Below are 13570 nucleotides of genomic sequence, written 5' to 3'. Positions count from 1 at the left end.
TTCATAAAAAAACTATTTTTCCCATTCCAAATTACAAAGTGCCTATTAAGTGCCAAAAAAGGTTGACCATATCAGGGTTGACGATTTCTTCTTAAATCAGTCATAAAGTCCATTGTGACAGGGGGAATGGAAACTTGTTGTGTGCAACAGGGAGTGGAAATTGAATGCAAGCTTCACCCCAAAAAAATGTTTTTACTGTTAAAACATTTCTAGCCTGTCTATCTACGTGCTATGCCCGTCCCACTCAGTTTTCCACCACAAAAGACCAGAAAATGGCTATGAACCAGCTGATTTTACTGTGATTTGATGATTAGATGTTATTTTAAAAAACAATAGTTTCACCATATTAAAATGAGAGTTAAGTTCACGTAACAAGGTTGACTTTAAAATCAGGGACAGATGTCAATGAATCACTAATCACATAAAAATCACAATAAAAAAAGATCTTCAGAAATTACGGTCAAAGCAACAAAATAACTAAGGCTTTACAATGATGGTGAAACTTGGAGAAGTTTTGGGAGTGGATGGGTTAAAATCTACCTTGAAGTGACACTGACAGGGTTGACGGAAGGATGTCAAAATGCTACATTTAGCAAGCCTTTATTCATGTTAAAATGATTTATTGAATTCTCCAGTCTAGTGGAAGGCTAGCAAATACAAATGTACCAAATATTAATAAAATGCAAATTAATTTCTTAAAAATCATACAATGTGATTTTCTGGATTTTTGATTTAGATTCCATCTCTCATAGTTGAAGTGTACCTATGATAAAAAAAATACAGACCTCTACATGCTTTATAAGTAGGAAAACCTGCAAAATCGGCAGTGTATCAAATACTTGTTCTCAGTGTATCAAATACTGTATATGATGCAGTTATAATGCTTTGTTAGACATGTCATGCGTGTGATATGTTAGTTTTTTTTGCAGTTCCCATTTGTACCTTTCTTTTCTGGAATTGGGTATGCTTCCCTGCTGTATAGTACCACTTCACCTGCCTCCATCTCCTCCTCCTCTTTGTGCTCTGTCTCTATAGGGTGTGTGTGAGCCGTGATGGACATCTGCAGTGCCGTGGGCAGCATTATGAAATTTGAGTGTCTGTCACTACCTGCCCATCGACGACCGCCTGAGCGAGCTAGCAGTAGCCATTCCCCCAAAAGTAGAATCAATTCCACAATTCCATCCACTTGTTAAATGCCAAAAGCCCCAGCCGTTAAAATAAACCAAATAAATGGTGGGACTACTCGGGATACATTTGTTTAAGTGTTTTAGGGCATTTTACGATGGATAATGTCATAAATAATGCATTGCTTTACAATGAAACACGAGGCTCAAAGTTCCCCCGTCCGTTTGTTTTTCTTTCAGTTCAAGTCATTTTCTTTTTGAATTCCCAACATAACTTGCTCTAAGAAGATGAAACTCTTTTTATCTGATTGGTATCCACAGAGCAAGCCAGTTTTATGGATTGCACTGTACACAATTTCAACTTTTCATCTCCCTTGTCAGAAAATTGCAGTGCAGTGTTCAGAAAACTCTCCCAATACCACAACAGTTTATGGACTGCTAACGGCATGTGCCTTAGCTACAGTTTTGTAGCAGTTATTATAGAGAGGTGAACTCTGCCGTTTGGTTTTCAATTCTAATGGTCTCTCAAAAAGTATGATGTAATGTTTAATCAGTGTTGTTTTGCTATCATACGGGTTTCTACATGGACATTGATTGTTGTTTTTCCAACATACAGGTTTCTACATGTACATTGAGACGTCTCGACCTCGCCTGGAGGGAGAAAAGGCTCGACTGTTGACCCCCACATTCAACGTCGCCCACAAAAGTCCCTATGGGACTGTGACCGCCGCTCCCACCTACTGCTTTGGCTTCTACTACCATATGTATGGGAAACACATAGGTAAGGTGCCCCTAGTGAAGGGATCATCAACTATATTCAGCCGGGGGTGGGTTTTTTTTCGTTCTTTTTTTTTCTTGAGCATATGGGGGCCGGAATATAGAGTTGAAGTCGGAAGTTTACATACACCATAGCCAAATACATTTGAACTCAGTTTTTCACAATTCCTGACATTCCTCCTATTACAAATTCCCTGTCTTAGGTCAGTTAGGATCACCACTTTATTTTAAGAATGTGAAATGTCAGAATAATAGTAGAGAGAATTATTTATTTCAGCTTTTATTGCTTTTATACACTCAATTAGTATTTGATAGCATTGCCTTTAAATTGTTTAACTTGGGGTAAAACATTTCGAGTGGCCTTCCACAAGCTTCCCACAATAAGTTGGGTGAATTTTGGCCCATTCCTCCTGACAGAGCTGGTGTAACTCAGTCAGTTTTGTAGGCCTCCTTGCTCGCACACGCTTTTTTCATTTCTGCCCACAAATGTTCTATAGGATTGAGGTCAGGGATTTGTGATGGCCACTCCAATACCTTGACTTTGTTGTCCTTTAGCCATTTGCCACAGCTTTGGAAGTATGCTTGTCCATTTGGAAGACCCATTTGCGACAAAGCTTTAACTTCCTAACTGATGTATTGAGATGTTGCTTCAATATATCTACATAATTTCCCTCGTGATGCCATCTATTTTGTGAAGTGCACCAGTCCCTTCTGCAGCAAAGCAGCCCCACAACATGATGCTGCCACCCCCATACTTCACGGTTGGGATGGTGTCCTTCAGCTTGCAAGCCTCCCCCTTTATCCTCCAAACATAACAATGGTCATTATGGCCAAACAGTTCTATTTTTGTTTCATCAGACCAGGGGACATTTCTCCAAAAAGTACGTTCTTTGTCCCCACGTGCAGTTGCAAACCGTAGTCTGGCTTTTTTATGGCGGTTTTGGAGCAGTGGCTTCTTCCTTGCAGAACGGCCTTTCGGGTTATGTCGATATAGGACTAATTTTACTGTGGATATAGATAATTTTGTACCTGTTTGTACATCCAGCATCTTCACAAGGTCCTTTACTGTTGTTCTGGGATTGATTTGCGCTTTTCGTCTCTAGGAGACAGAACGCGTCTCCTTCCTGAGCAGCTGCGTGGTCCCATGGTGTTCATACTTGCGTACTATTGTTTGTACAGATTAATGTTTATTTTGATTTTCCCATGATGTCAAGCAAAGAGGCACTGAGTTTGACGGTAGGCCTTGAAATACATCCACAGATACACCTCCAATTGACTCAAATGTTGTCAATTAGCCTATCAGAAGCTTCTAAAGCCATGACATAATTTTCTGGGATTTTCCAAGCTATTTAAAGGCACAGTCAACTTAGTGTATGTCAATTTCTGACCCACTGGAATTGTGATACAGTGAATTATAAGTGAAATAATCTGTCTGTGAACAATTGTTGGAAACATTACTTGTGTCATGTACAAAGTAGGTGTCCTAACCGACTTGTCAAAACTATAGTGTGTTAACTAGAAATGTGTGGAGTGGTTGAAAAAATGAGTTTTAATGACTATGTAAACTTCTGACTTCAACTGCAATTCCAAAATATTTGTGGACTGCAAATTGACCCAAACAATATTATATTTCTAACATTGCTTACATTGTATGTGATCATATATATCTCTCTATTATGTGTGGGAATACACTTCCCATTTACATAAAATCACCCACGTGCCAAATGCCAGTTGTGGAACAGTGCCTTAGTGCTATTAGGAATGAAATGTACACTATACAAAAATATGTGAACACCTCTTCAAATTAGTGGATTTGGCTATTTCAGCCACACCCGTTGCTGCGGGTGTATAAAATCGAGCACACAGACTTGCGATCTCCATAGCCCAACATTGGCAGTAAAATGGCCTTACTGAAGAGCTCAGTGACTATAAACGTGGCACCGTCATAGGTGCCATCTTTAGAGTGCGTTCTCTAGAGTGATAAATCATGCTACACCACCTGGCAGTCCGACGGACAAATCTGGATTTGGCGTATGAAGGAATAATGGTCTGAGGCTGTTTTTCATGGTTTGTGATAGGCCCCTTAGTTCCAATGAATGTAAATCTTCTCACAACAGCATACAATAACATTCTGGATGATTCTGTGCTTCCAACTTTGTGGCAATAGTTTGGGGAGGGCCCTTTCCTGTTTCAGCTTGACAATGCCCCCATACACAAAGTGAGGTCCATACAGAAATGGTTTGTCGAGATTGGTGTGGAAGAACTTGATTGGCCTGCACAGAGCCCTGACCTCAACCCCATCAACACCTTTGGGATGGATTTGAACGCCTGACTGTGAGCCAGGCCTAATCACCCAACATCAGTGCTCGACCTCACTAATTATCTTGTGGCTGAATGGAAGAAAGTCTCCAACATCTAGTGGAAAGCCTTCCCAGAAGATTGGAGGCTGTTATAGCAGCAAAGAGGGACCAACTCCATATTAATGCCTATGATTTTGGAATGAGATGTTCAACGAGCAGGTGTCTACATACTTTTGGTAATGTAGTGTAAATTACAAGGATTAATGCAAATTCTGCATTGTAGCTATTTCATCAGGCAAATCTAGCATAGAGTGTGTTTGATTTGTTAAGTACACACCTGAGAGCTTTCCATTAGCATCTACTTGCAATCAAATCCCCTATTTCCCTGTTTGGTACCTCCCTGATGATTAGATAAGTGTTTGCTTACCACTCAAGTTGTACTCCCACCTTTCTTTTTTAATTCGACAACCACTCAGTAACACTTCCATACTGGAATATGTGAAGCCCCCCGGGCATTGGTGGAAATGGAAATTGAACACTACACAAGAAAAAAACTCAATTTCTGGGTGTTTACAAACCTTCCATTTTGAATATTAATAGCCTTATCATCCATCAAAATCTAGTCAGGCTCCCCTGCTTCTGTCGCCAAGGTTGCCTTCTCACACCCTGCTCATGCCCTCCTGTTGTTGCGGTGTCAGACAGTTGCACCTGAGCGATGGGTGTGTCCTCTGACCTGCCAGACATGCCTGCAACTTAAATATTTCTGCTCCGCAAAGCTGTCGGGATTCTGAATAGGACGTGTCAACCTAATCCACGCAGGTCTCAATGGGCCCTCTCTTTCTCTGCTTGCTCAGCCTCAGAAACCAGCAGCCGGAGTCAAAAATGGCTGACGGCATGTCCTTCTTTCCTGTCTTTCTTTTTTCAATGGTTTCCATTAGAGAAAGAAAGGCAACCTGCAGAGTGAGTGAGTGCAGAATGAGTGAGTGAGTGGTGGAGAGACTTTGAGTTCTCATTTGAAGTAGTGGGTATTTTCAGGGATCTGTCGTTGTTTCTTTTTGATCATCCAGTGAGATCCACTTAAGGCTCCCCTCACAGGGATGTAGCATATTGTAGCTGACGGCTCGTCTAGTTTGGCCTCTGAGCACTCTCTTTGGCGTCTCCTCGTTTGCACTGGGGGAAAAAACATACAAGATTTAACTCTCATGATCATCCCCTGAGAAGTAAATTATGTTAGCAAATTCATACATTCCACTCAGTAAAAGCCACACTCAATAAGGGAAGGTTAATGTGTAGACCCCTTGAGACATGTAGTATTTGCAGTAATGAGCTTTTATGTGTTTTGTTAATAGTATAAGGTCATACATTAATGATGAGTAAAGTCTCAACACATAAGGATAAGTGCTGCCATGATGAGGCCATATATGATCGAGGATATCAGACCTGGGTTCCAATTGTACTTGAAATCTTTCAAATACTGAAGCTGTGCTTGATTGAGCTGGCCATGTTGTCCATAAAGTGCATGATGTTTTCTCCTCTAGGGGCGTTGAACGCGTACCTACGGCAGAAGGGCCACTCAGGCTCAAACAGTTCCTTGTGGAACTTGGTCGGGAACCAAGGGGACCGATGGAAGCAAGCCAAAGTCAACATCCACCCAATAGCCTCTTTCCAGGTGGGTACAACTCTTTGGGAGGAGCAGTGGGTCACCAATACAGAACTATGGTGGCCCTAAGGTACAAAACTGCCTTGGTCTGTGCTTCCCCCCTTATGCCATGTCTTATATAAACATTTGTCCTATATATTTTGCTATAGTATATGTTTCACAGAATGAGCCATTGAGTTAGTAGCAGTAAGACATTTAAGCAGTTGGTGTAAACACGTTTTGTTTTTGTCTGTCTTATCCCATTTTGGTAGTTGGTTCTGGAAGGAATTCGAGGTCCGGGTATAGAAGGCGATATCGCCATAGATGATGTCACCATTGAGGAAGGAGAATGTAAAGACCCTCCACCCAACAGTAAGTGCTTTTTTTTGTTTATACCTGGGAATTCATGTCAACCATGGACCTATACATCATCCAGAACCAATCAACCATGAAGAGGAAAGGCTTATAATAACATATACATTCATATTATTCCTCTTGGGAACTAAAATTCAAGGACTGAGAGAGCTCTATTGTTAGCTCTCTCACATTTGCTCTCCAAGAGTACAGCTATGCCGCTGTATTTTTCATTTTTCTTTATGGATGTTTCAGGTATCGTCAGTGAAATTACATTTTAGAGGGAATGATCGAACAGCTGCTTTTAAATGTTATGCAAGCCAGAAAATGTTACTGTCTTGTTGACCTAAAAAAGATAGATGTTTAATGCAATGGAACATTTTATTTTACTCATTACTTATATTACTTAAGGTAATGGCTTTTTGAATCATGTTAAGTATCCTCCCAAATGGAAGATATTAGCAACTCCCATGAAATATTAGACATTAGATGCTTTCTCACTTGTACACTTGAGACTGTTGGCTGGGTCTCTTTGCTGATAAACAAGGTTCAGTGAAAATACTACCAAAAAATGTACAAATGGTCATGTTTAATGAACCTCTTAACTGTTTGATGAATTGTCTTATACTTCATGTACAGTTGAAGTCGGAAGTTTGCATACTCTTAGGTCGGAGTCACTAAAACTTATTTTTCAACCACTTCACAAATTTCACTTATAATTCAGTGTATCACAATTCCAGTGGGTCAGAAGTTTACATACACTAAGTTGACTGTGCCTTTAAACAGCTTGTAAAATTCCAGAAAATGATGGCATGGCTTTAGAAGCTTCTGATAGGCTAATTGACAACATTTGAGTCAATTGGAGGTGTATCTGTGGATGTATTTCAAGGCCTACCTTCAAACTCAGAGCCTCTTTGCTTGACATCATGGGAAAATCAAAAGAAATCAACCCAGACCTCAGAAAAAAATTGTAGACCACCACAAGTCTGGTTCATCCTTGGGAGCAATTTCCAAATGCCTGAAGGTACCATGTTCATCTGTACAAATAATAGTACGCAAGTATAAGCACCATGGGACCACGCAGCCGTCATACTGCTCAGGAAGGAGACGCGTTCTGTGTCCTAGAGATGAACGTACTTTGGTGCGAAAAGTGCAAATCAATCCCAGAACAACAGCAAAAGACCTTGTGAAGATGCTAGAGGAAACCTGGACAAAAGTATCTATATCCACAGTAAAACGAGTCCTATATCGACATTACCTGAAAGGCCACTCAGCAAGGAAGAAGCCACTGCTCCAAAACCGCCATAAAAAAGCCAGACTACAGTTTGCAACTACACATGGGGACAAATATTGTACTTTTTGGAGAAATGTCCTCTCTGGTCTGATGAAACAATACTGTTTGGCCATAATGATCATTATGTTTGGAGGAAAAATGGGGAGGATGGAAAATGATGTGGATATTGAAGCAACATCTCAAAACATCAGTCAGGCAGTTAAAGCTTGGTCGCAAATGGGTCTTCCAAATGGACAATGACCCCAAGCATACTTCCAAAGTTGTGGCAAGATGGCTTAAGAACAACAAAGTCGAGGTGTTGGAGTGGCCATCACAAAGCCTTGACCTCAATCCCATAGAAAATTAGTGGGCAGAACTGAAAAAGCATGTGCGAGCAAAGAGGCCTACAAACCTGACTGAGTTACACCAGCTCTGTCAGGAGGAATGGGCCATAATTCACCCAACTTATTGTGGAAGGCTAATCAAAACGTTTGACCCAAGTTAAACAATTCAAAGGCAATGCTACCAAATACTAATTGAGTGTATATAAACTTCTGACCCACTGGGAATGTGATGAAAGAAATAAAAGCGGAAAGAAATCATACTCTCTGATATTTTTCTGACATTTCACATTCTTAAAATGGTGATCCTAACTGACCTAAGACAGATAATTTTTACTAGGATTAAATGTCAGGAATTGTATGTAAACTTCCGACTTCCACTGTATTTCAGCAGTAAGTAGACAGCATACTTGTGGATGAGCTGCCTCTGAAGTATTGTGGTACTACATTGGGAGAAATCACACCACATCTACAGTGCTGTGAAAAAGTATTTGCCCCTTTCAAATTTTCTCTACTTTTGCATATTTTGCATATAGTGTGATGGTTTGGGGATGCCTCGGGACCTGGACGACTTGCCTTAATAGAAGAAAACATGAATTCTGCTCTGTATCAGAGAATTCTACAGGAGAATGTCAGGCCGTCCGTCTGTGAGCTGAAGCTGAAGTGCAGCTGGGTCATGCAGCAATACAATGATCCAAAACACACAATTAAGTCTAAATGAAAATGGCTTAAAAACAACACCTTTTATGTTTTGGAATGGCCTAGTCAAAGTCCAAACCTAATCCCAATTGATGTTGTGGCACGACTTGAAACGAGCAGTTCATGCTTGAAAACACAAAAATGGCGTTGAGTTAAAGCAGTTCTGCATGGAAGAGTGGGCCAAATTTCCTCCACAGCGATCTGAGAGACTGATCAACATCTACAGGAAGCATTTGGTTGTTGTCATTGCAGCAAAGGTGGTACAACCAGTTATTGATTGTAGTTGTTGATCAGAGGGCAATTACTTTTTCACACAGGGGAATTGGGTGTTGCATAACTTTTTTAAATAAATATAAAAACATTTTTTTTTGTTATTTGTAAACTCAGGTTCCCTTTATCTAATATTAGGTTTTCGTTGAAGATCTGATAACATTCAATGTCAAAAATATGCAAAAATAGAGATAATCAGAAAGGGGTCAAATAGTTTTTCATGGCACTGTACATGCCAGAGTCTCCTCCAGGGAGCAAGAGTATGGTCCTCCTCAGAACAACTAAAAACAATTAAATGTGTTGAAAAGTCTTCCGTAAATCAAACATAGAATCGTACACGTTCCCCACACGTCATCCCATTAGCTCAATGAAAAAGGATCATGCTACCTAGATTATCTAAGTCACCAGCTTTCTTTCTCTATCCCTACAGATCTAAGGTCACTGTCTCCTCCTACCACGCCCCATATATGGCAGTTCTTGGTCACCCTGACCCTGGTGTTTGTGGACCTTCAGAGGTGACCCCTCTCTCCCAGGAGGAGCAACCTGACGTCGGCCCAACCCCCGTGGAAGAGTTTGCAGACTTGGACTGTCCAAACCCCAAAAACTACCAAAGATTCACTCCTTTTCAGTCTGCAGGAGAGCAGCAGCCCAGCACTGGTCCAGGGTGGAGCATGAAGGAAACAAAAAAACTCAGTTCATCCGGATTTTTCTGAAATATGCACAGAGTGCACTCCAAGGTCAAGATGGAGAGTCGAGCTCTCCATAGTCTCTGTATTAGGGACTCCAGTTCATCATTTTTTCTGCAGCTGAAGCAATCGAGGCAGAGTATGGGTACATTTCTGTAAAGCACAAGGACGCATGGTGTGGTTCCATGTATCATTAAATGGGCCACAGAATGATTCGTGTGGAAGAGTTTGATTTTATGTTAACAGTATGTTGAGAAATTTACAAAATTCGTTCAACAACCCCCAAAGCTATTTTATGAATGAATATGATAGAGGCTAGTAATTCCTCTGGGTTGTGGCTTTTCACCTCTCTTAAAACTTGGAGGCTGCCTATGGTCGGATTCATCAAAATGTGCATAAACAAACACATTTGCATACTTTCTACCCAGAGGCTAGAATTTGACTGCTTGTTGCATTATATGTATATCTGTATGTCAATTCATCATAATTATTTCTTTGACTGTTCTTTTATCCCCCTTTTCTTTCTCTCTTCAAGGTTTGCGTAAGGTTGGTTTCATTACAATGTGCATACACTTGTTCGCTAGGTTACTCTGTTATGCAGTAGCTGAACTATGGTGCATTGTATGCCTCATGTGTAATCAACCTCTAGACTCCTCGTAGTCAAAGCACTATGAGATTGAGAACTTAGATCCTTTCGATGTACTGTAGGGGCTTCTCTGTGTCCCACCTGCCCTAAAATTTCAGGTGTTTTAATAAACAGGGACATGACACATCTTTCTTTCATTACGTAAAAGGGATTGACGAGGGATTATTGTGTTTTTCCCTCCCTTAAGTACTCTAGGCTTTATTAACAATAGTAATTGCAATCAAATGAAACTTTATTTGTCACATGCGCCGAATACAACAAGTGTATACTTTACCGTGAAATGCTTACTTACAAGCCCTTAACCAACAGTGCAGTCCAAGAAGAAGAAAATATTTACCAAGTAGACTAAAATAAAAAGTAACACAATATGAATAACAGTAACGAGGCTATATACAGGGGGCACCGGTACCGAGTCAGTGTGCGGGGGTTCAGGCTAGTCGAGGTAATCTGTACATGTAGGTGGGGGCGAAGTGACTATGCATAGGTAACAAACAAACAGCGAGTAGCAGCAGTGTACAAATGGAGGGGGGTCAACGTAAATTGTCCTGGGGCGATTTTGTGAATTGTTCAGCATGGCTTGGGGGTAGAAGCTGTTGAGGAGCCTTTTGGTCCTAGACTTGGCGCTCTGGTACCGCTTGCCATGCGATAGCAGAGAAAACAGTCAATAACAAGCCCTTTATATGAAAGGTGATTGAGCTTCTATCCTCATATCTTTTTTTTTAGTTAGCCATTATCTAGCTAAGCTTCTCGATTGGAGCCTTCTTTCTCCTTTCACCTCCTGACCAATCATAATTTAGTCAGGTCAAGTCATATGTGGTGCTTAAAGACCAGAGCAGTGTGTATTCCAATGCCCTCTGAATCATCCTCCTGTAACATACCTTACTTTAATGGCATTGGAGGAAATTCAAGCTCATTTGAATTTAGGTTGTAGTAGTTTGACTCGCTCTCCTTCTTGTAACTGCCCAGATTAACACCCGTTTCCAATAGAAGTCATTAATTTGACCTTTGATTTCAGCATGGCTCCATAAAAGCACATAAAAATAGGTGCAAAAAAGAAAAACATTGAATGTCAACACGCTTTCTCTCCCTGCATGAGTTGCTCATTGATCAGGATACAGTTCCCATACAGGCTTTCGGAAGTCTTTTGGAAGGTTACTTTATGAGCAGTCAAAAGAGCAGTTTTTGCATCTTTTGGTCATATCTCAACAGCTAGTCCTCTCGGGATAAGATAAGGCACTGCTGTCTGACATGATATCAAGTGCCTTCAGACTTAGTGGAAATTCTCATGAATGGAAAAACCAACATGGGCTATTTTACCGTTCAAGCATTTGCACCGTAGGCACATTTTATAGAGAGAAGAAAATTATGTGATCTGCAGCTAACTTCCATTGCCATACAGCTCGTTTATTTTGACCTAGGAAATGACTTACTACCATTGACAGTCCAGGCTTTTTGAGTGGGACTTGTGCTCGAGCGGAGGAAGGATGGTGGCCCAGCTTTGTCAGAGTGACTGAGTGAGAACGGGGAGCTCTTGGACATAAACAATGGGCTCTGACAAAAAAACTACTTGGAGGGAGGGATGCTTTTGAAGTCTCCCCATTAATTTCAACTGGACCTGGTGAGAAAAATACATTTTTGCTACGATGTCCAAGGACTGTGAAAGGAGGACCTTTCAGGTGTGACTCTTACGGCTGATAATGGACTTGGTTTACCTGGGTGTTTGTCAGTCAATTGGATCAGATCTGTCTGGTTCTCACAGACCTACATATTTTAGTACTCAAATGAGAGTGTAACTCTACTTTTACAGAAACTGTAAAAACATTGGAACTACCTGAGACCATGAGTTACCTTAACCAGCTGGTTTTTGAAAATAATTATTGTAAAATTACTCTACTATTGTTCGTAACAATGTTTTGGGGGAAGGTTTTACATTTCCCATTTTATTTTATTGGGGTATTTTTTGTTTTCTGATTCCTTTTTCTTTACAGAATAATCACAAACAAGCTAATCATTTTGAGCTAATCAATATAAGCTAATCAATTTGCTAAACACCCCAGTGCAAAAGATTTCATAAGAAACCAGTTGTCAGCATTCATATAAAAAGCACAAGATGACACAAAACGGAATACAAACTGATTTTGACAAAGATTTAGGCATTTACATTTCCTCTCAGCAACCTGTTAAAATACATGTTCTTCCCTGTTCAATTAAATTATTTATGTAAATCATAGCATGTGTGGTCGGTCACTTTTAATAATGAAAAATAAAAAAATATATTGAACAATTAGTTATAACTTCCATTCCCCCATGTCTCTCAATTCAATATTTTATTACATTGTTTATCTACAAATTTGTAATTAACAACTAACCCATGACTACTTGTGTTATTTCAAAGGAATGGTCAAATAAAAATGTTCAGGCAAATTGCTCTCTCCGCACTTACAGTGAAATGGAACTTGACAACTCCCCCCCTCCATTGCTTCTGGTCCTCTCTGTCATTTTCTACGTAACTACCACCAGCAAACAGATTTTATTAGAGAAATTCATAGCTTTTTAATGTATGTTGATTTTTTGGTTCTACCCCAGGCTACCATCTTGTCTTCAATGAGCCAAGCAAGTGTTTAAATTCTACCCAAAAGAAAACCCATATATTATATTGTACAGCAGGTTTCAATAGGGATTTTAACTCAATAATGGATTTCCTCTAATGGGAACAAAATACATGTATTATTTGGGGTAATCGTTTTCTTGACAACAACACCCACAGAACAGAACTTTGTCTAAATGTATCAGAATGATTTTATTTTTTATATAACTATAATTATCTGCAATAGACTTCCTGTCATAATTTTGATTTTGATTTCCCAGATGATTACATCGCATAATTATGAATAAATATACATTAAATGTAGTTTTCCATCTCTGTTATTTTATTAGACAACAGTTTGTTGTCAGTGAGATGATCAGTAATATTTCACCACTTTGTTACTCATCACGAGAAAAGATGTCTTTGTAGAATGTGTCTGGAAGTGAGTTGATGAGAGAGATGTATTTATTTTTTACACTGATATGTAAAAATACAACTGAATATGAACAAATCGTTCTGTTTCAGTAGATTTTGTTAGTTGTCACAATTATTTGATTCTCAGAAAGCTTCTTTACACCTGATTGCTGTTTTCCGACCACAGCCACCCTTACAACTTCTGTTGACTTTCATGATATGTTTTTACTGACCCTTGGCCTGCTAAACATTTCAATATTTATATCATACAGTGTAAGCCCTGGGGATACCTAACCGACCTTACCTTGAGTTGTAATGCAATGTGTGTACTGTACAACGTGTGTTCTTTCCATTCAAACATTGTTTATGTATTCAGTAAGTAAACCATCTCTCCAGAGCCACCAGGCAAAGCGTCTTCTCTCGGTGCAGATGAGATGGACACGTTTCACATCTGGCCAGG

General features: G+C 39.9%; 1 protein-coding gene across 1 annotated transcript in view; it reads left to right on the top strand.

The window, feature by feature from the left end:
- The window catches only part of LOC109903815 (MAM domain-containing glycosylphosphatidylinositol anchor protein 2), a 244066-nt gene extending 230865 nt beyond the window's left edge, over nucleotides 1-13201 (top strand). The window contains exons 14-17 of the mRNA XM_020500790.2: nucleotides 1741-1905; nucleotides 5740-5870; nucleotides 6113-6212; nucleotides 9208-13201. Of these exons, the coding sequence (XP_020356379.1) occupies nucleotides 1741-1905; nucleotides 5740-5870; nucleotides 6113-6212; nucleotides 9208-9296 (485 nt within the window). The 3' untranslated portion in view covers nucleotides 9297-13201. The remainder of the gene's footprint in view (nucleotides 1-1740; nucleotides 1906-5739; nucleotides 5871-6112; nucleotides 6213-9207) is intronic.
- The last annotated feature ends 369 nt before the right edge of the window (nucleotides 13202-13570 follow it).

The sequence above is a fragment of the Oncorhynchus kisutch genome, linkage group LG14, assembly GCF_002021735.2.
Source record: "Oncorhynchus kisutch isolate 150728-3 linkage group LG14, Okis_V2, whole genome shotgun sequence".
NCBI classification, from domain to species: Eukaryota; Metazoa; Chordata; class Actinopteri; order Salmoniformes; family Salmonidae; genus Oncorhynchus; species Oncorhynchus kisutch.
The sequence above is the reverse complement of the archived record's forward strand: the minus strand, read 5'-3'. Positions and strand labels throughout refer to the sequence as shown.